The sequence below is a fragment of the Salvelinus fontinalis genome, unplaced genomic scaffold, assembly GCF_029448725.1.
Source record: "Salvelinus fontinalis isolate EN_2023a unplaced genomic scaffold, ASM2944872v1 scaffold_0027, whole genome shotgun sequence".
NCBI lineage: Eukaryota > Metazoa > Chordata > Actinopteri > Salmoniformes > Salmonidae > Salvelinus > Salvelinus fontinalis.
This window is the reverse complement of record NW_026600236.1, coordinates 481,613-506,187: the sequence shown is the minus strand read 5'-3', so window position 1 is coordinate 506,187 and position 24,575 is coordinate 481,613. Positions and strand designations below refer to the sequence as shown.

Genomic DNA, 24,575 nt, shown 5'->3' with positions numbered 1-24,575 from the left:
ACAACTCGGAAATTTCCGACTTGCACACTCGTTGAAGAAACATGGTGCCGGAGCTTCCCACTTGGAAAATATCAGAATAGACCAATAACGTACATACATTTTTAACTCGGAGATCCCGAGTTTCCGAGTTGTCTTGAAAGCACCATAGTAGCCGCATCTGTCAGTGCGAGCCTGTCTCCACACACACACAGCCCTGAGAGAGATGCAGATAATCGTGAACCGGAGCATCCAAGTTCAGACGCTTATCACGCTTAGCGTTTTTCTTAACCAGCCAGTATGCGATGAGGTGCGTTCTCTCCGTCCGCTACAGCTGAAAACCAACGAGTAATAACAGTTCTAAATAGTCTGGACTTGTTTTCGCTGCAGTCATGGCAGGCCTGCTTCGCCCGCTTTTATTCCGTGAGTCTTGTTTTTATTATTGCAGGTCTGCGCCGCTACTGTAGTCTAGTTACTGTTATTGGTGTCGCATGATAGACCAAATTAATGTAAACTACGCGCTCAATCTCTTTCAATTGAATATTGCTTGGTTGTTGAAACATTGATACACAAATGGTATCATTTGTAATTGTTTAAATGATGGTTATTCGTGTTTTCTAACAGGATCCTTCCTTTCTACTATGAAGTATGAACAAAAGCTCAATATGTCTTGTGTTTCTGCAGCGATCATAAATCACACGCCGTGTTTTCTAATGCAATATTCACAGATGCATAAAATTGTCGTCATCATCATTCTATTGCCCAACAAAGGGGGGGCCATGTAGTTATGCTCTGTCATATCCTACTTGAATAGAAGAGAATGTGGAATGTGACTCATTGTGAGGCTTATTATAAAAGTGGACCCACTGATTGGTGCAGTGGTGAATTCAATTAGACCTGTGTTTAAACATGAAACCAGTGTGTTTTTAAATATATGATTGCTTTTCTTTTTTGTAAAACTGTCATCATGAGATGATTCAGATTTAAAATAGATGTCAAAAGAATAAATATTATAGTTTACAGTACAGTACCACTGTTTTGCCTGTTCCTGTGTAGTACACAGCCTATACAAAGAAGTCTGTCCTTAGACAGTTGAGAAGCAACACCAAACTCACGAGGAGCTACAATTAATTATCTAAGGAAGACCAGGTATTTGTAGGCTTTAATGAAGTTAGGGCGCTCCTACAGGCTAGTCATTATACTGGACACCACGAGCACAGCACAGTCAAACCTGGTTGCAGATTATCCCATTACTAGAGAGTACACACATTTATCTTGACAGTACACACATTTATCTTGACAGTACACACATTTATCTTGACAGTACACACATTTATCTTGACAGTCAGTGGAACAGTTGTTTTCCTTCTGAGTTAACTGGCTTACCACTCAACCCCTCAACCCATAGTTTAATTGTAGTGACACTGTACTTGACAGATGTTAATTGCATGGAGCATTGTGAACCATCAGAACAGAGGCCACTAATTAGTGTTGCCACTCAGTGCTATAGCCAACTCCTTGTATTGTATGGTTCAATGAAAACGGCGGTAGGCAGAGGAGTCTCCTTGTATTGTATGGTTCAATGAAAATGGCGGTAGGCAGAGGAGTCTCCTTGTATTGTATGGTTCAATGAAAACGATAGTCAGAGGAGTCTCCTTGTATTGTATGGTTCAATGAAAACGATAGTCAGAGAAGTCTCCGTGTATTGTATGGTTCAATGAAAATGATAGTCAGAGGAGTCTCCTTGTATTGTATGGTTCAATGAAAATGGTAGTCAGAGGAGTCTCCTTGTATTGTATGGTCCAATGAAAACGGCAGTAGTCAGAGGAGTTGGCCTACTGATATGGAACCAGGCTACACCATTTCTCTATATCCTTTCACCACATCCAGACTCAAGGCAATCATTTGCCAACTTCATCATTTTTATGAGGAGATTTGTATTATTTTCTGTCCTATTTCCATACCAGGCAATGAGAATATTACCTTGTTGCTCTATTGGTCCAGTGCTGACATTTACAGTAGTGCTGACATTTACAGTAGTGCTGACATTTACAGTAGTGCTGACATTTACAGTAGTGCTGACATCTGTTTTAAGCACTATGCAGGCACAGAAGAACAAGGACAGCACTTCGGTACAGTAGCCTATAGGCTTTTCTGAAACTCCCTCCCTCCACTGGCTCTGTGAAATGTGTTTACTTCAACACAATGCTTTCCACTGCACTGGCTGGCTGGCTGGCTGTGTTGGCTGGCTGATTGGCTGGCTGGCTGGCTGGCTGGCTGGCTGGCTGGCTCACGACATCAGGAAGGATTCAATATCCAAAACCGTGATTGTTTCTCAGTGACTATATTCTCAATCATTATTTTATTATTATATTACAGTGCATTTGGAAAGTATTCAGATCCTTTGACTTTCACCACATTTAAAAAAAACTTTACAGCCATATTCTAAAATGGATTCAATTGTTTTTTTCCTCATCAATCTACACACAATACCCCACAATGACAAAGAAAAAACAGGTTTGAAATTTTAGCAATAGTATAAAAAAAAAAAATATATATATATCACATTTACGTAAGTATTCAGACCCTTTACTCCGTAATTTGTTGAAGCACCTTTGGCAGTGATTACAGCCTTGAGTCTTCTTGTGTATGACGCTACAAGCTCGGCACACCTGTATTTGGGGAGTTTCTTCTCTGTAGATCCTTTCAAGCTCTGTCAGGTTGGATGGGGAGCGTCACTGTACAGCTATTTTCAGGTCTCTCCAGAGACGTTAGTTCGGTTTCAAGTCCGGGGTCTGGCTGGGCTACTCAAGGTCATTCCGAAACTTGTCCTGAAGCCACTGCTGTGTTGTCATGGCTGTGTGCTTAGGGTCGTTGTCCTGTTCGAAGGGGAACCTTTGCCCCAGTCTGAGGTCCTGAGTGCTCTGGAGCAGGTTTTCATCTAGGATCTCTCTGTACTTTGCTCCGTTCATCTTTCCCTCGATCCTGACTAGTCTGCCAGTCCCTGCTGCCAAAAAAACATTTCCACAGCTTTTTGCTGCCACAACCATACTTCACCGTAGGGATGGTGCCAGGTTTCCTCCAGATGTGATGCTTCGGCTTTCAGGCCAAAGAGTTCAATCTTAGTTTCATCAGACCAGAGAATCTTGTTTCTCATGGTCTGAGAGTCTTTAGGTGCCTTTTGGCAAATTCCAAGCGGGCTGTCATGTGCCATTTACTGAGGAGTGTCTTCCGTCTGGCCACCCTACCATAAAGGCCTGATTGGTGGAGTGCTGCAGAGATGGTTGTCTTCTGGAAGGTTCTTCCATCTCCACAGAGGAACTCTAGAGCTCTATCAGAGTGACCATCGGGTTCTTGGTCACCTCCCTGACCAAGAACCTTCTCCCCCGATTGCTCAGTTTGGCCGGGCAGCCAGCTCTAGGAAGAGTCTTGGTGGTTCCAAACTTCTTCCATTTAAGAATGATGGAGGCCACTAGGTTCTTGGGGATCTTTTAATGCTGCAGAAATGTTTTGGTACCCTTCCCCAGATCTGTGCCTCGACACAATCTTGTCTCGGAGCTCTACGGACAATTCCTTCGACTTCCTGGCTTGGGTTTTACTCTGACATGCACTGTCAACTGTGGGACCTTATATAGACCGGTGTGTCCCTTTCCAAATCATGTCCAACCAATTTACCACAGATGGACTCCAATCAAGTTATAGAAACATCTCAAGGATGATCAATGGAAACAGGATTCACTTGAGCTCAATTGCAAGTCTCTTAGCAAAGGGTCTGAATACTTACGGTATTTTTGTTTTTGAAAAACCTGTTTTCTCTTTGTCATTATGGGGTATTGTGATGTCATTATGGGGTATTGTGATGTCATTATGGGGTATTGTGAAGTCATTATGGGGTATTGTGATGTCATTATGGGGTATTGTGATGTCATTATGGGGTTTGTGTGTAGACCGATGAGAAAAAAACATGAATTGAATCCATTTTAGAATAAGGTTATGACGTAACAAAATGTGGAAAAAGTCAAGGAGTCTAAATACTTTCCGAATGCACTGTACACACATATAAACCTGCTCATCTCAGCCTGTTCACTTTCAACAGTTTTCTGCTGTGAGAAATGTACACTGTAGGCAGCCAGAGAACAGGCACTATACATTTCACTACTACCCACAGCTAAAACTACCTGGCTGCCTACACAGTGCTGCAAAGTCAGCCTCCCTCTGTCTATAGCCCTGCCATCCTCCTACAGGACACAGCAGCATCCTGGAACCCATTCAAAGCAGGTAGAATAGTCATTAATCATACTATTGACCCTCATGAATGTACTTAGCAAGACAGGTAAGTGATTGATTACTGATGTAGAATGATATGGATATAAGGAGATAGAGAGAACTCTATATAGAGGAAGCAGCTGAAGCACTTGTGTGAATCACACACACACAGAGTTTATACTACCGGTCAAAAGTTTTAGAACACCTACTCATTCAAGGGTTTTTCTTTATTTTTACTATCTTCTACATTGTATAATAATAGTGAAGACATCAAAATTATGAGATAACACATATGGAATCATGTAGCAACCAAAAAAGTGTTAAACAAATCAAAATATATTTTATATGTGAGATTCTTCAAATAGCCACCCTTTGCCTTGATGACAGCTTTGCACACTTTTGGCATTCTCTCAACCAGCTTCATGAGGTGAGGACCTGGAATGCATTCCTATTAACAGGTGTGCCTTCTTAAAAGTACATTTGTGGTAAGAACAGCTCAAATAAGCAAAGAGAAATGACAGTCCATCATTACTTTAAGACATGAAGGTCAGTCAATCTGGAAAATGTCAAGAACTTTAAAAGTTTCTTCAATGCAGTCGCAAAAACCATCAAGTGCTATGATGAAACTGGCTCTCATGATGACCGCCACAGGAAAGGAAGACCCAGAGTTACCTCTGCTGCAGAGGATAAATTCATTAGAGTTACCAGCCTCAGAAATTGCAGCCCAAATAAATGCTTCACAGAGTTCAAGTAACAGACACATCTCAACATCAACTGTTCAGAGGAGACTGTTTGAATCAGGTCTTCATGGTCGAATTGCTGCAAAGAAACCACTACTAAAGGACACCAATAAGAAGAAGAGACTTGCTTGGGCCAAGAAACACGAGCAATGGACATTAAACCGGTAGAAATTTGTCCTTTGGTCCAGAGTCCAAATTGGACATGTTTGGTCCCAACCACCTTGTCATTGTGAGACGCGGTGTGGGTGAACGGATTATCTCCGCATGTGTATTTTCCACCGTAAAGCATGGAGGAGGAGCTGTGATGGTGTGAGGGTGCTATGCTGGTGACACTGTCTGTGATTTATTTAGAATTAAAGGCACACAGCATGGCTACTACAGCATTATGCAGTGATACACCATCCCATCTGGTTTGGGCTTAGTGGGACTATCATTTGTTTTTCAACAGGACAATAACCCAACACACCTCCAGGCTGTGTAAGGGCTATTTGACCAAGAAGGAGAGTGATGGAGTGCTGCATCAGATGACCTGGCCTCCACAATCACCCGACCTCAACCCAATTGAGATGGTATGGGATGAGTCGGACCATAGAGTGAAGGAAAAGTAGCCAACAAGTGCTCAGCATATGTGGGAACTCCTTCAAGACTGTTGGAAAAGCATTCCAGGTGAAGATGGTTGAGAGAATGCCAAGAGTGTGCAAAGCTATCATCAAGGCAAAGGGTGGCTATTTGAAGAATGAAGAATATCAAATATCAAATATATTTGGATTTGTTTAACACTTTTTTGGTTACTACATGATTCCATATGTATTACTTCATAGTTTTGATGTCTTCACTGTTATTCTACAATGTAGAAAATAGTAAAAAAAAAATATAAATAAAAACCCTTGAATGAGTAGGTGTGCCCAAACTTTTGAATGGTAGTGGATGTACTGGCGCTTTGGCTAAAGATAATTATGAAGAGTCACACAGACAATGTCCAGTGTGATGTGGGGCAGTGATTGAGTTAGGGTCATGAAGAGTTAGGGTCATTATACTATCTACCCTTAAAGCTCCCTATCTGCCTATGCAGTGCTGCAAAGTCCACTAACCTCTGTCTGTTGCCCATTCCCCTATCATCCCAGCAGCAGTCTGGACAGTATTCTCGGCTAGTTGAATAGCCATTCATCATGGTATTGACCCCCATCAGATGTACATCGCCCTTCTGATTGGGTAAAAGAAGGGGAAATGAAGACGACAGTGGAAGTCCTGAGATAACTCTTCAGAACAATCAGCTGAAGTGCTTGTGTGTGTACATTATCATTGTGTACATACACCATTGGCTAAAGATGCAAATGACTTTGGTTAAAGATGAAGAATCACACAATCAATGTCAAGTCCAATGTAATACAATGATTGTGAAGGATGTGAAGGATGTCCAATGTAATACAATGATTGTGAAGGATGTGAAAGATGTCCGATGCGGTGCAGTGATTGTGAGTGATGTCCGATGTGGTGCAGTGATTGTGAGTGATGTCCGATGTGGTGCAGTGATTGTGAGTGATGTCCGATGTGGTGCAGTGGTTGTGAAAGATGTCCGATGCGGTGCAGTGATTGTGAGTGATGTCCGATGCGGTGCAGTGATTGTGAGTGATGTCCGATGTGGTGCAGTGATTGTGAGTGATGTCCGATGCGGTGCAGTGATTGTGAGTGATGTCCGATGTGGTGCAGTGGTTGTGAAGGATGTCCGATGTGGTGCAGTGATTGTGAGTGATGTCCGATGCGGTGCAGTGATTGTGAAGGATGTCCGATGTGGTGCAGTGATTGTGAGTGATGTCCGATGCGGTGCAGTGATTGTGAGTGATGTCCGATGTGGTGCAGTGATTGTGAGTGATGTCCGATGCGGTGCAGTGGTTGTGAGTGATGTCCGATGTGGTGCAGTGATTGTGAGTGATGTCCGATGCGGTGCAGTGATTGTGAGTGAGTGCTCCTACAGCAGCATCCTGGAAACTATTGAGAGCAGAGAATGGTCTTTAATCATTCTATTGACCCCAATGAAGAAGACGACATTGGAAATCCTGAGATAGAGATAACAAAGGAGCAGACACACACACACACACACTAGAATTGCACAGTCAATGCCCAGTGTGGTGCAGTGCCTGTGAGTGCAGTGCACATTTGAAGGACGTGGTTCCTTCGGTCCAGCCCAGATGGTTAACAACATTGCTCCTTCCAGAGAGGAGAGCAGAGAACCACATGATTTCCCTGCAAAGGGCGGCTATATAACACAAGGAGTAACAATAGCTTCACAGGAAGTTGGTCTGCAACAAAGAGATGTCAGGGAAGGAAATCATTGGATTTACTGGGGAATCAATATATTTATCACAATCAGGGATCCTCTGTAGATCCTGTTCCAAGTCAAATAAACAACGGGTATCTGTTTGGTATGACTTAGTGTCTTGTTGTTGTTGTTCCTCTTGTTGTTGTTGCTCTTGTTGTTGTTGTTGTGCGAGTATGAATTATTATGGTTTGTAGTACTTAGCCTATCTATCAGTCATGGGTCAATGAAGTGACATTCAAAGTAAAGTTTTGTCTCAGTCCTGGGTGATCTCCAAGTCTTGACCTTGAAGCTAGATGTAGAATACAGCTGTCCAAGTCTTGACCTTGAAGCTAGATGTAGAATAGATATGTACAAGTCTTGACCTTGAAGCTAGATGTAGAATAGATATGTACAAGTCTTGACCTTGAAGCTAGATGTAGAATAGATATGTACAAGTCTTGACCTTGAAGCTAGATGTAGAATACAGCTGTCCAAGTCTTGACCTTGAAGCTAGATGTAGAATAGATATGTACAAGTCTTGACCTTGAAGCTAGATGTAGAATAGATATGTACAAGTCTTGACCTTGAAGCTAGATGTAGAATACATTACTGCGTCAGCCCCTTGGGGAAAAAGGGCCACTTTTCCAAATGGCAATCTTTTCCCTATGGGCCCTGCTCAAAAGTAGTGCACTGTATAGGTAATTGGGGTGTCATTGGGACGTACCCAAGGTTAGACACAGACAGCCATGTGGAAACTCAGAGAGTACACAACCAGACCAGTACTATAATAGTTGACCAGTATGTGGTTCAGTGAAACACGTTCCCATGATTCCTTACATTGCCTGAGACCTGCCGGAAGACTTGTGCTAGCTCCCTGAGCTTCAGCCTTTAGCTTGGCGCGCTAACACAGCCTCATGGTTGAGACACTGGTTCAAACCCAGTTAGTCACACCAGAAGTTCTGGGTACTCAGATGAGGATCTTAATTTGATCAGCCTTTTGTATTAGAACTTTCTTGCAATGCAGAAAATGTAAAACGGACGACGCTGGGCCAATTGTGCGCCTCCTCTTGGGTCTCCCGGTCACGCACAGCTGTGGGATTGAACCCGGGTCTGTAGTGACACCTCAAGCACTACAATGGAATGCCTTAGATAGCTGCACCACTCGGAAGGCCTATGACTGACTGCTCTATGGAAAGATAAGACTCTCAATAAGACAATAGTGTTCTCCGTTCTGATCTAGTTTGTAGGTTAACCCATAGGAATGAATAGAAGTCTGGACCTAGTTTGTACGTTAACCCATAGGAATGAATGGAAGTCTGGACCTAGTTTGTACGTTAACCCATAGGAATGAATGGAAGTCTGGACCTAGTTTGTACGTTAACCCATAGGAATGAATGGAAGTCTGGACGTAGTTTCTTGCTAACAAGTATAAGGGGTTAAATATGTGTCCAAAAAACCTAAAATATTTCCCAAGCTTTCTTATATCTCCTAGATATAGGACAGACACTTATTACAAAACCCTCATTCCTTATGATACATTTTTGGACTGTCTTTTTTGGCATTTATGAATGTGTTATTCAATGTGTTTCTATTGGCTATAGTAGTAAAGGCCAAATTCAATATTTGATCAAATAATTATTTTATACATGTTTTGTTTTTAGCTACAATTCTAAATCAAATAGCTACATGATTCATGGTATGACCATCTTAAAACAATTCCATATGTTAGCTTTTCGAGGTTAAAAGGCTTCTGAAGTTTATAATTTCCACTTTGAAGCAGCCAGAGGCCCCAAATGACCGGGACGTGTTTGAAGAGCCAGCAGACAGACAGAGCCACGCCTGGAAGAGAACAGAGACGTGTTTGAAGAGCCAGCAGACAGACAGAGCCATGCCTGGAAGAGAACAGAGATGTGTATGAAGAGCCAGCAGACAGACAGAGCCATGCCTGGAAGAGAACAGAGACATGTATGAAGAGCCAGCAGACAGACAGAGCCACGCCTGGAAGAGAACAGAGATGAAGAGCCAGCAGACAGACAGAGCCACGCCTGGAAGAGAACAGAGATGTGTATGAAGAGCCAGCAGACAGACAGAGCCATGCCTGGAAGAGAACAGAGATGTGTATAAAGAGCCAGCAGACAGACAGAGCCACGCCTGGAAGAGAACAGGGACATGTATGAAGAGCCAGCAGACAGACAGAGCCACGCCTGGAAGAGAACAGGGACATGTATGAAGAGCCAGCAGACAGACAGAGCCACGCCTGGAAGAGAACAGGGACATGTATGAAGAGCCAGCAGACAGACAGAGCCACGCCTGGAAGAGAACAGAGATGTGTATGAGTTTGAACCAGTGACAGAAGCCCTGCCAGCTGTAAAGGCTTGTCCTTATCTAACTACAAGCCTCTGTGACTCTGCATAAAGAAAGCCACAGCCTGGAAAGTGTGTTTTGGGAATAAGGAATAGCCTGAACCTCTGTCTTGGTGAGGCTTTCTGCCATGTAGCCATGACCTCACTGTCCTGGTCAGACTTACTTATCTACAGTAACTGCGAGGCTCTGTGACTCAGCATTTAGAAAGCCATGGCTAGGATGGGAAATGTATTTTGAGAACAATGAATAAATCTCAGTTTTCATGTCATGTGACCGAGCCACAGGGGAGCTTGGCCCCAGTGTGACCTCATAGTTCAACATATTCAAACAGTGTGGAATTAAAGCTGGTTGGATTCTAGACTGTATTAAGCCATTTGTGGTTAAGACTGGGGCTGGGGAGAGGGACCAGACAGGAGCACATTCCTTAACAGGTCAAAGACTGACAGGTGTCACTCAAGTAACTTAATGTCCATCTGTCACATACATTATCTGCTTTTAGTCATTTTACACACACTCTTATCCAGAGTGACATACAGAAGTGCATGCGTACATTTTCACGTACTGGTCCTCCGTGGGAATCAAACCCACAACATTGACGTTACAAGTGCCATGCTCTACCAACTGAGCCACACGCGGGACCACACACGGGACCCCACGCGGGACCCCATGCGGGACCCCACGCGGGACCCCACGCGGGACCCCACACGGGACCCCACATGGGACCACACACGGGACCCCACACGGGACCACACACGGGACCCCACACGGGACCCCACACGGGACCCCACACGGGACCCCACACGGGACCCCACACGGGACCACACACGGGACCACACACGGGACCCCACACGGGACCACACACGGGACCCCACACGGGACCCCACATGGGACCCCACACGGGACCACACACAGACCCTATTAGGACAACTCAATGTAACAATATGGAATAACAGAGAAAAAGGCTACACATTTAGAGTATTACCTTCTATTTCAAATCAAACCAAACTTTATTTGTCACATGCGCCGAATACAGCAAGTGTAGACTTACCGTGAAATGGTTATTTACAAGCCTTTTAACCAACAGTGCAGTTCAAGAAGAAGAAAGTGACTATGCATACGTAACAAACAACGAATAGCAGCAGTGTACAAGGGAGGGGGGGGTCAATGTAAATTGTCCAGTGGCGATTTTTATGAATTGTTCAGCAGTCTAATGGCTTGGGTGTAGAAGCTGTTGAGGAACCTTTTGGTCCTAGACTTGGCGCTCCGGTGTTGCTAGTCTATCTGTAGCAGAGAGAACATTCTATAACTTGGGTGACTGGAGTCTCTATTTGTAAGGAAATCTTATTTTAGTAAATCTTATTTTAGTAATGCTTTATTTCACAGCCCGATGTAAGCTGGTACTTACCTAGTATATCTAAGAAATGGATGGAAATCTTCTCTCTCTGTCTCTGTCTCTGTCTCTCTCTTTCCTTCTCTCTCTTTCTTTACTCTCTCTCTCTCTCTTTCTTTCCTTCTCTCTCATCTCTTTCCTTCTCTCTCTCCCTGTCCTTCCCTCTCTCTCTTTCCAGGCTCCACACTGTTGTTCCTACTGTCATGTGACGCCCTGCTGAGTGATGGGCCACCCACCCTGCTGTCCACCTCCCAGCCCTCCCAGCCCTCTCCTCTGTCCCTCATGGACCTGGACCAAGATGTGGAGGAGCAGCCTGAGATGATGACAGGTACATTAGAGATAGTGGACCAACAACCAAAGGGTCGCTGGTTCAAATCCTATGCCCGACAGGGAAATTTATATGGGGGCATAGTCGAGCATCATTATCCTAGAGCAATGCATTTAATCCACAAACTACTCCAGGGAGTGTCTGTGAGTAAATAAGTATTCTTCTTCTCTGTAGTTCCAGGCAGCCCTACCAAAGTACCAGGCCTAACCTCCCAGGGACAGGAGTCTTCAGGGTCGTTCCATGACGACAACAAGCCTCTCCAGTCCTCTGTCCATCTCTGGGATGATGTCAGAGACCAAGTCAACATCACTGGTCTAGACAGGAAGTCCCTCAGAGGTACGTGGACTGTGTAGAGTGACAGTGGGATGTCCTTTCTGTCTGACATCAGAGTTCCCCTGCTATATCTTGTACACTTTTTCGTGAGAAGAGGACAGAGAAGATCTTTGATAGAGTGAATACATGGCAGCAGGTAACATGTCCCAAACAGCAGCACAAGATGCTCACCACCACACACACTATATAAGTTAATATGATATTGCTGAGATGGGTGCATTTATTCCCAGAACTGTTTATTGTGGTGGGCTGGGTACAGGCTGGGTACAGGCTAGGTACAGGCTGGGTACAGGCTAGGTACAGGCTAGGTACAGGCTGGATACAGGCTGGATACAGGCTAGGTACAGGCTAGGTACAGGCTGGGTACAGGACAGTAGAGTACAGTACAGTAGAGGACAGTACAGTAGAGTACATTAGAGTACAGTACAGTAGAGGACAGTACAGTAGAGGACAGTACAGTAGAGTACATTAGAGTACAGTACAGTAGAGGACAGTACAGTAGAGTACATTAGAGTACAGTACAGTAGAGGACAGTACAGTAGAGGACAGTACAGTAGAGTACATTAGAGTACAGTACAGTAGAGGACAGTACAGTAGAGGACAGTACAGTAGAGGACAGTAGAGGACAGTACAGTACAGTAGAGTACATTAGAGTACAGTACAGTAGAGGACAGTACAGTATAGGACAGTAGAGTAGAGTACAGTAGAGGACAGTACAGTACAGTAGAGTACAGTACATTGCAGTACAGTAGAGTACAGTACAGTAGATTACATTAGAGTACAGTACAGTAGAGTAGAGTATAGGACAGTAGAGGACAGTACAGTAGAGGACAGTAGAGGACAGTGCAGTAGAGGACAGTACAGTAGAGGACAGTACAGTACAGTAGAGGACAGTACAGTACAGTAGAGGACAGTAGAGGACAGTAGAGGACAGTACAGTAGAGGACAGTAGAGGACAGTACAGTAGAGGACAGTACAGTAGAGAACAGTAGAGGACAGTACAGTAGAGGACAGTAGAGGACAGTGCAGTAGAGGACAGTACAGTAGAGGACAGTACAGTACAGGACAGTAGAGGACAGTACAGTAGAGGACAGTACAGTACAGTAGAGGACAGTAGAGGACAGTAGAGGACAGTGCAGTAGAGGACAGTACAGTAGAGGACAGTACAGTAGAGGACAGTGCAGTAGAGGACAGTGCAGTAGAGGACAGTACAGTAGAGGACAGTACTAGGCTAGTTGTGATGCCAGTTGCCCTCCTCTCTTTATTAGTAATAAAACTCTTTAACCTACTGAACCCAGAGATCACTGACAGGATGACACAAAGTAATCCATGCGGGACATGCTGTCACTCTCATCTTTTTAGTCCAGGACTGTAGGTTAAATAGCCAATCTTTAATATTCCTATCAGTCAGTGATAGGAGACTATCTTTAATAGTCCTATCAGTCACTATCTTTAATCAAATCAAACTTTATTTGTCACGTGCCGAATACAACAAGTGTAGACTTTACCGTGAAATGCTTACTTACAAGCCCTTAACCAACAGTGCAGTTCAAGAAGAAGAAAATATTTACCAAGTAGAATAAAATAAAAAGTAATAATAAAAAGTAACACAATAAAAATAACAATAACGAGGCTATATACAGGGGGCATCGGTACTGAGTCAGTGTGTGGGGGTACAGGCTAGTTGAGGTAATTTGTACATGTAGGTAGGGGTGAAGTGATTTTTGCAAACAGTTGAAGTCGGAAGTTTACATACACTTAGGTAGGAGTCATGAAAACTAGTTTTTCAACCACTCCACAAATTTCTTGCAAACAAACTATAGTTTTGGCAAGTCGGTTAGGACATCTACTTTGTGCATGACACAAGTAATTTTTCCAACAATTGTTTACAGACAGATTATTTCACTTATAATTCACTGTATCACAATTCCAGTGTGTCAGAAGTTTACATACACTAAGTTGACTGTGCCTTTAAACAGCTTGGAAAATTCCAGAAAATGATGTCATGGCTTTAGAAGCTTCTGATAGGCTAATTTACATAATTTGAGTCAATTGGAGGTGTACCTGTGGATGTATTTCAAGGCCTATCTTCAAACTCAGTGCCTCTTTGCTTGACATCATGGGAAAATCAAAAGAAATCAGCCAAGACCTCCACAAGTCTGGTTCATCTTTGGGAGCAATTTCCAAATGCCTGAAGGTACCATGTTCATATGTACAAACAATAGTACGCAAGTATAAACACCATGGGACCACGCAGCTGTCATACCGCTCAGGAAGGAGATGCGTTCTGTCTCCTAGAGATGAACGTACTTTGGTGCGAAAAGTGCAAATCAATCCCAGAACAACAGCAAAGGACCTTGTGAAGATGCTGGAGGAAACAGGTACAAAAGTACCTATATCCACAGTAAAATGAGTCCTCTATCGACCTAACCTGAAAGGCCGCTCAGGAAGGAAGAAGCCACTGCTCCAAAACAACCTAAAACAACATAAAACAGTCAGACTACGGATTGCAACTGCACATGGGGACAAAGATCGTACTTTTTGGAGAAATGTCCTCTGGTCTGATGAAACAAAAATAGAACTGTTTGGCCATAATGACCATTGTTATGTTTGGAGGAAAAAAGGGGAGGCTTGCAAGCCGAAGAACACCATCCCAACCGTGAAGCACGAGGGTGGCAGCATCATGTTGTGGGGGTGCTTTGCTGCAGGAAGGACTGGTGCACTTCACAAAATAGATGGCATCATGAGGCAGGAAAGTTATGTGGACATATTGAAGCAACATCTCAGACATCAGTCAGGAAGTTAAAGCTTGGTCGCAAATAGGTCTTCCAAATGGACAATGACCTCAAGCATACTTCCAAAGTTGTGGCAAAATGGCTTAAGGACAACAAAGTCAAGTTACTGGAGTGGCCATCACAAAGCCCCGACCTCAATCCTATAGAAAATGTGTTGGCAGAACTGAAAAAGCGTGAGCGAGCAAGGAGACCTACAAGCCTGACTGAGTTACACCAGCTCTGTCAGGTGGAATGGGCCAAAATTCACCCAACTTATTGTGGGAAGCTTGTGGAAGGCTACCTGAAACGTTTGACCCAAGTTAAACAATTTAAAGGCAATGCTACCAAATACTAATTGAGTGTATGTAAACTTCTGACCCACTGAGAATGTGATGAAAAAAATAAAAGCTGAAATAAATAATTCTCTCTACTATTATTCTGACATTTCACATTCTTAAAATAAAGTGGTGATCCTGACTTACCTAAGACAGGGAATTTTTACTAGGATTAAATGTCAGGAATTGTGAAAAACTGAGTTTATATGTATTTGGCTAAGGTGTATGTAAACGTCCAACTTCAACTGTAGATAACAAACAAACAGCAAGTAGCAGCAGTGTACAAAAGGGAGGGGGGGGGGGGGGGGGGGTCAATGTAAACTGTCCGGTCCTGGATGACAGGAAGCTTGGCCCCAGTGATGTACTGGGCCATTCGCACTACCCTCTGTAGCGCCTTACGGTCAGATGCCGAGCAGTTGCCATACCAGGCGGTGATGCAACGGGTCAGGATGGTCTCGATGGTGCAGCTGTAGAAACTTTTGAGGATCTGGGGACCCATGCCAAATCTTTTCAGTCTCCTGAGGGGAACTATTTTTGTCGTGCCCTCTTCACGACTGACTATGTTTGGACCATGATAGTTCGTTGGGGATGTGGACATCAAGGAATCTCCTGCTCCTAATCTCAGCTCGTTACCTGTATAAAAGACACCTGGGAGCCAGAAATCTTTCTGATTGAGAGGGGGTGAAATACTTATTTCCCTCATTAAAATGCAAATCATTTTTGACATGCGTTTTTCTGGATTTTGTTGTTGTTATTCTCTCTCACTGTTCAAATAAACCTACCATTAAAATTATAGACTGATAATTTCTTTGTCAGTGGTCAAACGTACAAAATCAGCAGGGGATCAAATACTTTTTTCCCCTCACTGTATGTATATACTGTATTCTATACTATTCTACTGTATCTTAGCTCTGACGTTGCTCGTCCATATATTGATATATTCTTAATTCCATTCCTTTACTTTAGATTTGTGTGTACTAGGTATTTGTTGTGAAACTGTTAGATATTACTTGTTAGACATTACTGCACTGTCGGAGCTAGGAACACAAGCATTTCGTTACACCCGCAATAACATCTGTTAAATACGTGTATGTGACCAATACAATTTGATTTGATTTGTGTCCGGGAAAGCGGTTCTTTATGAACATCATATTTCAGTGTGACTGTATTGGGGGGAGGGTGCCTCCAAGTCTATTGTAAATCAAGCAACACTAGGGATTGACAGTCTGTCTGTGTTGTGGATAGTACATCTGTCCCAGAGTCACACTGACGTACTTCACAACACAGGGTTAAGGAGCGTTCCTGAGTTCATTATAATAAATCATAGGTTATGACTGTGCGTACTAGTAAATACCTGGTCATCTCTGTACTGTAAAAGTCAACTACTACCATTTCTTCTTGTTCGTCTCAGGTTACAGTCAGACCCTCTCCCAGACCTCCACCTCTCCTATGGAGGAACCCAGACAGGGAAATCCCACCTCTCCCTTCATGGATGCGGTAGAGAGGCAGGAGCGGGAGCTATGGGAGATGGAGAGAGAGTCCAGCGGCCTCCCCCTGGAGGCTGGCTACGGCCAGAACCTTCCTACCCCCACCTCCAACACAACCTTCTCCAACACCACCACCTCCAACACCACCACCACCACCCCCACCTCCACCACCACCACCACCACCCCCACCTCCAACACCACCACCTCCAACACCACCACCACCACCACCCCCACCTCCAACACAACCATCTCCAACACCACCACCCCCACCTCCAACACCCCCACCCCCACCACCCCTGCTGCTGACCCTCTGGTTCCTGTAGACTCAACCACCTTAGACCCCCAATACGTCCCAGTGTACGGGGGTTCACAATCAACTCCTGAAGACAGAGTGGAGGTAGAGGTAGCAGATGAGGAGGAGGAGGAGGAGGAGGAGAGGGAGAGTTCCACCCCTGAGCCTGATGCCTCCACCTCAAGACCAAACCTCCCAGAGGTGGGTGTCTTCCCCAGCCTTGGGCCTCTCCAGTCGGACAACACCCATACAGAAGACCAGGATGAGGTGGTGGAAGAGGACGAGGAGGCAGTGGTCCTTGGAGGACCTAGGAGTGACTCGGGAAGAGCAGGGAGAGGAGGGGAGATCTCTCCGCTGACCACAGTCCCCTTGGCATCTCTGGCGCCCACGGTCGACTTCACAGAGGATTCATGGGACCGTCTGGAGGACGAGGAGATGTTCGCTGGGAAGGAGATCCAGGAGAAGGAGCAGAGGCAGCAGCAGGAGAGGAGGCAGGAGGAGGAAAGGAGGAATGAAGAGGAGGAGCAGGAGGTCAGGCATGGAGGAACAGAGCTGTTAACAGAGGCAGAGCTCCTCCATGGCGCTCACTTCTCACAGGAGATACAGCAGGTTCAGTAGTATGTCTAATCTCTAATGTAGTAGAGGTGGTTCAGTAGTATATCTAACCTCTAATGTAGTAGAGGTAGTTCAGTAGTATATCTAATCTCTAATGTAGTAGAGGTGGTTCAGTGGTATGTCTAATCTATAATGTAGTAGAGGTAGTTCAGTAGTATATCTAATCTCTAATGTAGTAGAGGTGGTTCAGTGGTATGTCTAATCTCTAATGTAGTGGAGGTAGTTCAGTAGTATGTCTAATCTCTAATGTAGTAGAGGTGGCTCAGAAGTATGTCTAATCTCCAATGTAGTAGAGGTGGCTCAGTAGTATGTCTAATCTCTAATGTAGTAGAGGTGGTTCAGTAGTATGTCTAATCTCTAATGTGGTAGAGGTGGTTCAGTAGTATGTCTAATCTCTAATGTAGTAGAGGTGGTTCAGTAGTATGTCTAATCTCTAATGTGGTTCAGTAGTATGTCTAATCTCTAATGTGGTAGAGGTGGTTCAATAGTATGTCTAATCTCTAATGTAGCTGAGGTGGTTCAGTAGTATGTCTAATCTCTCATGTGGTTCAGTAGTATGTCTAATCTCTAATGTAGTGGAGGTGGTTCAGTAGTATGTCTAATCTCTCATGTGGTTCAGTAGTATGTCTAATCTCTAATGTAGTGGAGGTGGTTCAGTAGTATGTCTAATCTCTCATGTGGTTCAGTAGTATGTCTAATCTCTAATGTAGTGGAGGTGGTTCAGTAGTATGTCTAATCTCTAATGTGGTAGAGGTGGTTCAGTAGTATGTCTAATCTCTAATGTGGTTCAGTAGTATGTCTAATCTCTAATGTGGTTCAGTAGTATATCTAATCTCTAATGTAGTAGAGGTGGTTCACTAGTATGTCTAATCTCTAATGTAGTAGAGTGGGTTCAGTAGTATGTCTAATCTCTAATGTAGTAGAGTGGGTTCAGTAGTATGTCTAATCTATAATGTAGTAGAGGTGGTTCAGTAGTATGTCTAATCTCTAATGTAGTAGAGGTGGCTCAGTAAACTATGATCATATGAGGACTAGCCTTTCCTGAAGACTTGTTAACCCCCTGAGGTATGGCCCAAACTTGAGTTCGGCATTCTTGAACCCAATCGGTCACACTATGGAACTGTGTATCACTCAGCCCCATATATTTAGAAGTTTGTGATTGTTTTGACAGCCTCTTACTAACTCCCTTTCACCTCCTCTCTTAATGTAACCACCAGGTGATCTGTGTGGACTGGAGCGATCTGGCTGGGAAGGGCTACGTCATCCTCAACATGTCAGACAACGTTGACTGTGTGAGTACCACAACGTGTCTAGCCACCAGGTGACGTCATAAAGATATTTTAGGACCGTAATATTGCAGCACTTGTATTGCTGATGTTTCTTAGAATCATTCGTTGGGGAATTGTTCTGATTTCGTAAATCTGTAATTGAATCAATAGGGCATGATGGGATGCCATTAGATGGTAGCCTGGTTAAACCAGCCTGAACACTAGTGAAACTATAGTGAGTGTAGCGTACATTCTGGTCTAACCAGGCTATAGATCCAGACCGCTCCATTGTTGTCCTTCACTGTGAGCCAACCAGGAGCCCTTTCACTGTGAGACACCCAGGAGCCCTTTCACTGTGAGACAACCCAGGAGCCCTTTCACTGGGAGACACCCAGGAGCCCTTTCACTGTGAGACAACCCAGGAGCCCTTTCACTGTGAGACAACCAAGGAGCCCTTTCACTATGAGACAACCCAGGAGCCCTTTCACTGTGAGACAACCCAGGAGCCCTTTCACTGGGAGACAACCCAGGAGCCCTTTCACTGTGAGACAACCCAGGAGCCCTTTCACTGTGAGACAACCCAGGAGCCCTTTCACTGTGAGACAACCCAGGAGCCCTTTCACTGGGAGACAACCCAGGAGCCCTTTCACTGTGAGACAACCCAGGAGCCCTTTCACTGGGAGACACCCAGGAGCCCTTTCACTGTGAGACAACCCAGGAGCCATTTCTTTCCTCTGACAGTTGGTTTACAACATCCCCCTCACCCCCCCCCCCCCTCCTCTCCACCTCCACCCCCCCTCTTCTCCATCCTCTTTTGTCTGTAATGTCTTTTTCGTTGTGTCGGACCCCAGTAAGACTAGCTGTTGCCGTTGGAGTCGGTTAATGGGGATCCTAATAAATCTAAATCAAATCATCCCCCTCCATCACCCAAGAGTCCTCCGTCACCATGGAAACAACACAAAGCCGTGCAATTATAATCAGTGACCTTTTTGGTTGTCACGCCAACCGCTGCAGAGTAATCACAAGTACCCAGCCGAGAGGAAGACAAGAAACCCTCCGATCCACAAAAACAGCAGCTCCTCAAAGGAGCATGATTAGTTCAACAGCATAGTTGGCAGGCAGATAGAACGTTGATTTATTCCATACAGCGTGAGTCATCACCACCCAACTTTCTCTTTTTTTCCACAGAATATCATTTTGTATGTTAAACAGTTGCATATTTTGTCTGTCGGTTTGTTTCCACCTTATTCTCCTGTCCTCGTTTCAGCTAGATCCTCTATACAAACGACAGCACAAACCAAATCAATCTGACAACAGCCAGGCCACCTGATGCCACTTTGTTTTTCACTGTAACCTCTGACCTCTCCTGTTGTGTTATGTTCAGGATGAGTTCCGTGTGGAGAGTGGAGACCGGCTCTTGGAGCTGCTAGAGACGGCCTTCTCTAGGAAGATGAACAGTCCTCAGGGCTCCTGGCTCATCTCTCTCTCTAAACCCACCAGACAGGACCACCAGCTGCTCATCACACTGGCCAGCGAACACGGTACCAGATAAATCAGAGAGCTGGGGCCCACTTTCTCATTGCAGTCAAGCTCTCAAACCTAGGTTTCATAGAAATACTGTGAAATATGTGATCCTGAGCCAAACTTTGTCAAATGATATGAAGATGTAGATGTCTCCAACACTGTATTCTCTCAGGCGGTTGCTCACTTGTGTGCTATTTAGTAAAAAGAATTGTGTGATTTCTGACTGTCTTTTAGGAGTTATTTTACAACAGTATGCAGCAATATGTTTATCTTTTAGGAGTTATTGCCACCAAGGATATGTTGTCAATGTTAGGAGAAATCAGGAGAGGTTTACACGAGGTAAGATCCTTCTGACTCTATGTAAGGTTGTAATATGATCCTTCTGATCCGTCTGACTCTGTGTAAGGTTGTAATATGATCCTTCTGATCCGTCTGACTCTGTGTAAAGTTGTAAATTGATCAGCCTGGTCTCCGTCCGAAGTATAAACAGATTTTTGTTTTTTTTAAACAACACATTGCAGCACATCTGGGACCAGGCTAGTAATTCATATGTCTGAATGAAACGGAACTGTTCCGTGTGTCTGGTTCTGTTTCCAGATCGGTATCCAGAACTACAGCAGTGCTAGTACCTGTCACTCCAGACCCAGTCAGACTCGTAGTGACTACGGGAAGCTGTTCGTGGTCCTGGTGATCATAGGTTCTGTCTGTGTGGTCATCATCGCATCTGGTCTCATCTATATCTTCTTGCAGAGACGCCTGCCTAAGATCAAGACTATGGTAGGTGTAGATTTCCTGTAGCGCTGTAAAGCACTCTGTGACAATGTTGTTGTCAAAAAAACGGGCTAAATGAATAACATTGAATTGCTTTGATTCATTGATTGTTATTATTTGATAAATGGTATTGATTCATTCATTGATTGTTATTATTTGATAAATGGTATTGATTAATTCATTGATTGATTAATAGCTTTATGACTGTAAGGATGAATTATGATGGTGTGGTTGTTACTCGTCAATTATTTAATTTCTTATAAATGTATTATTTTTAGTCTTTTCGTCCCCCAATTTCGTGGTATTCAATTGGTAGTTACAGTTTTGTCCCATCGCTGCAACTCCCGTACGGACTCAGGAGAGGCGAAGGTCGAGAGCCGTGCGTCCTCCGAAACACGACCCTGCCAGGCCGCACTGCTTCTTGACACAATGCCCGCTTAACCCGGAAGCCAGCCGCACCAACGTGTCGGAGGAAACACCGTACACCTGGTGACCGTGTCAGTGTGCCCGGCCAACCACAGGAGTCGCTAGTGCCGGCCAAACCCTCCCCTACCCGGACGACGCTGGGCCAATTGTGCATAACATTGTGCGCCGCCCCATGGGTCTCCTGGTCGCGGCAGAGCCTGGACTCAAACGCAGGATCTCTAGTGGCACAGCTAGCACTGCGATGCAGTGCCTTAGACCACTGCGCCACTCGGGAGTCCCCACGCTCAATTATTTCAAACGTTATGTTTTGATTATGTAAAAACTTCTCCTCTTTCTTCTCTTTGCCCTCCCAAGACTCGAGGCGAAGAATTCCATTTTGTGGAGAACGGCTGCCATGACAACCCTACCCTGGATGTGACGAGTGACGGGGGGGGGCAGCCAGAGATGCAGGAGAAGAAACATCGCCACGCCAACGGACTGACGTCCGGGTCTGGGGGGGAGGGAGGGAGTAGTGGCTGGCAGGTCCTGGTCAACAAACCTGGAGGGAAGGAAGAGGATAATATGGAAGAGGATACTCACCTTTAGTAGAGAGAAGAAGAGTGGAAGAGGAGAAGGAGGGTGGAAAAGGTAGCCCGGGTCCAGATCTGTATGTGTGTCTTGCCAACTTCTATGGTCATTGTCACATTTGGCGTGGCAAGATAGCACAAACAGATCTGGGCGTCGGACTAGGCTAGAAAGAGTACTCACGATGAAGACACAAATCATCAGTGTTGTGAAACTTGTGAATGCATCGGCTGTCAAATTATACCGAGCAAAAATATAAACGCAACATGTAAAGTGTTGGTCCCATGTTTCATGAGCTGAAATAAAGAATCCCAGAAATGTTCCATACGCACAAAAAGCTTATTTCTCTCAGATTTTGTGCACAAATTTGTTTATAGTGCTGCTAGTGAGCATTTCTCCTTTGACAAAATAATCCATCCACCTGACAGGTGTGACATATCAAAAAGCTGATTAAACAGCATGATCATTGAACAGGTGCAGCTTGTGCTGGGGACAATAAAAGGCCACTCCAAACCAGAGCTCTTGCCAGAGAATTGAATGTTAATTTCTCTACCATAAGCCACCGTCAACGTCGTTTTAGAGAATTTGGCAGAATGTCCAACCGGCCTGAAAACCGCAGACCACGTGTAACCATGCCAGCCCAGGACCTCCACGAGATCATCTGAGACCAGCCACCCAGACAGCGATGAAACTGAGGAGTATTTCTGTCTGTAATAAAGCCCTTTTATGAGGAAAAACTCAATCTTATTGGCTGGGCCTTGCTCCCCAGTGGGTGGGCCTGGCTCCCAAGTGGGTGGGCCTATGCCCTCCCAGGCCCACCCATGGCAGCGCCCCTGCCCATTCATGTGAAATCCATACATTAGGGTCTAACGAATTCATTTAAATTGACCGATTTCCTTTATATGAACTGTAACTCAGTAAAATCTTTGAAATTGTTGCATGTTGCGTTTATATTTTTGTTCATTACAGAAAGACGAAGTATAGTAATCATAAGTCACTTAAACAACTTATTAAAGCAACTTAGACGTTTTATCAATTGACTATGATTATATGATATGGATCATCTACTCTACTGTCCTTTTTTTTGTCAACTAAGCATCTATTACTTAACACTGTACAGCTACAGGGACTTTTCAGAATAATGAAACATTGATATTGAAGCAAATAGAGGTGGTATCCCTCTGTGACGTGTATGAATGTTTGTAGTTGAACTACTGAAGTTAGAATATTGTATTTATTTTAACATGTTGAATGCAGAGTTAAATGCTTTGTGCTAGCTATTCTTTATTATGTAAAGTTGGAATGGCTTCTCTGTATCTGGTCTGTTTCACACTGATCTTAGTTCAAAGTCACACAATCATTTGGAAGCGTCCATTATTCCCAGCCTCCTTACAATCAAGACTGATTTGTCAAAATAACTTGCTTGGTTGCCTGATCTGATTGCTTTAGCAAGTCATCTCTGGCTGCTGTGGCATGGTAACAAACAAGGGATTGGCTAAAGCACAGTCACATCTGGTAACCAGGATGCAAAACAACAGAGGCTGGACATGTTTATGATGCTTCCCTTTGAATAAAAAAAACCAAACCCACCTACAATTATATATATATATGAATTTATCATAAGCACAGCGAATAATGTTTTGGGCTATTTACTGTAGAAGGCCTGTAAATATGAATGTAAAGTCATGCTGCTAGTATTTCTGCTGAGGCACTGAAGCTAATGACATACTGTAGTTTAAATATATATTATCTGCCTGACAGTATTGTCTCTGCTTCAAAATGGTGGGATATGTTTTTTTAGTCTGCAGTCAGCTATAGAGCTCAGATCTTTTTTTGAGAGAGATCACTATCACCAAGATGGCTCACATCTCTCATAGCGTACACTGTGCTTAGCCTAGAAGTGTTTGAAACGCTTAAATCCGTAATACAATCTAAAACTGTGTTGTGTGTGTGTGAAATCATCCAAAGAAAAGTCTAATCTTATATGGTAGGGATAAGCTACTAAACACAGGTGGCTGGTGGGACCTTATTTGGGGAGGACGGGCTCATAGTAATGGCATGAACAGAAGAAAACACCTGGTTTCCATTTACTCTATTCCAGAAATTATGAGCCGTGTTCCCCTCTGCAACCTCCTGTGGTACTAAACGAACACTTTACCCTCCTGTTTGTTTTATTTTGCACTAGACAAGCAGATAGCCACAATGTGCTCTTTAAAATATGTATTGGACGGTTGACCTCTCCAGGGTCGTGTTCATTAGGCACCAAACGGAAGAAAACTGACAATCAGGGAAGGACTACTTGGTTCTGGTCCAATAACAAAAACGTTCGTAAAAAACTATTTAAAGCATTTTACATTGCGTTCCCTAATGAACACGACCCATGAATGTTCAGAGTAGGTCCTGATGTTCAGGATTGGTGGGTCTGAACTCAGTCTCTTTGTCATTATTAATGGAAAATCTCAATTGAAAGTGTTGTGGTCCAGGACTAGGCTTATTGGAAACCAGCCGTAGGTCTGTGTGTGGGCAGCTCCTTGTATTGCTCCTGCACTGTTGTCTCTATCATATGAGCTCAGTGGCGTTAAAATGTCAAGTTTCTCCTATGTCATTTGTATAAGAATTATCCGCAGGTTCCATTGCTAACACCGAGTGAGAGTCGGCTGGAGAGAAGTTTGGAAGTATAATGTATCTTTGTTATTTTGATTTTACAAATGTACATTATTTTGTGTGAAACGTTTTTTTAAATTTATGTAAGTTTTAATTTTTCACTGTTTTGTTATCTATGTATCATGTAATGTATGGAAAAATAAACATTTGTGAAATGCT

General features: G+C 44.0%; 1 protein-coding gene across 2 annotated transcripts; it reads left to right on the top strand.

The window, feature by feature from the left end:
• Positions 1-24,575, top strand: LOC129842249 (podocalyxin-like protein 2). Of its 2 annotated transcripts, none has more exons than XM_055910724.1 (9): positions 1-286; positions 11,214-11,363; positions 11,538-11,699; positions 16,217-17,193; positions 18,417-18,491; positions 19,852-20,008; positions 20,269-20,330; positions 20,589-20,768; positions 21,543-24,575. In XM_055910724.1, exons 2-9 carry the CDS (start codon positions 11,318-11,320, stop codon positions 21,771-21,773), a joined length of 1,890 nt encoding a protein of 629 aa, XP_055766699.1. In that variant the 5' UTR covers positions 1-286; positions 11,214-11,317; the 3' UTR covers positions 21,774-24,575. The 2 variants fall into 2 exon arrangements, with proteins under 2 accessions (XP_055766699.1, XP_055766698.1); XM_055910723.1 differs by having other exon boundaries at positions 2-399.

Coding starts and splice junctions, on each gene's coding strand:
- LOC129842249 (XM_055910723.1), top strand. CDS start 369: ATGGCAGGCCTGCTTCGCCCGCTTTTATTCC. Junction 18,492..19,851: donor TGTCAGACAACGTTGACTGT/GTGAGTACCACA, acceptor TGTTATGTTCAG/GATGAGTTCCGTGTGGAGAG. Junction 20,009..20,268: donor CACACTGGCCAGCGAACACG/GTACCAGATAAA, acceptor TTTATCTTTTAG/GAGTTATTGCCACCAAGGAT.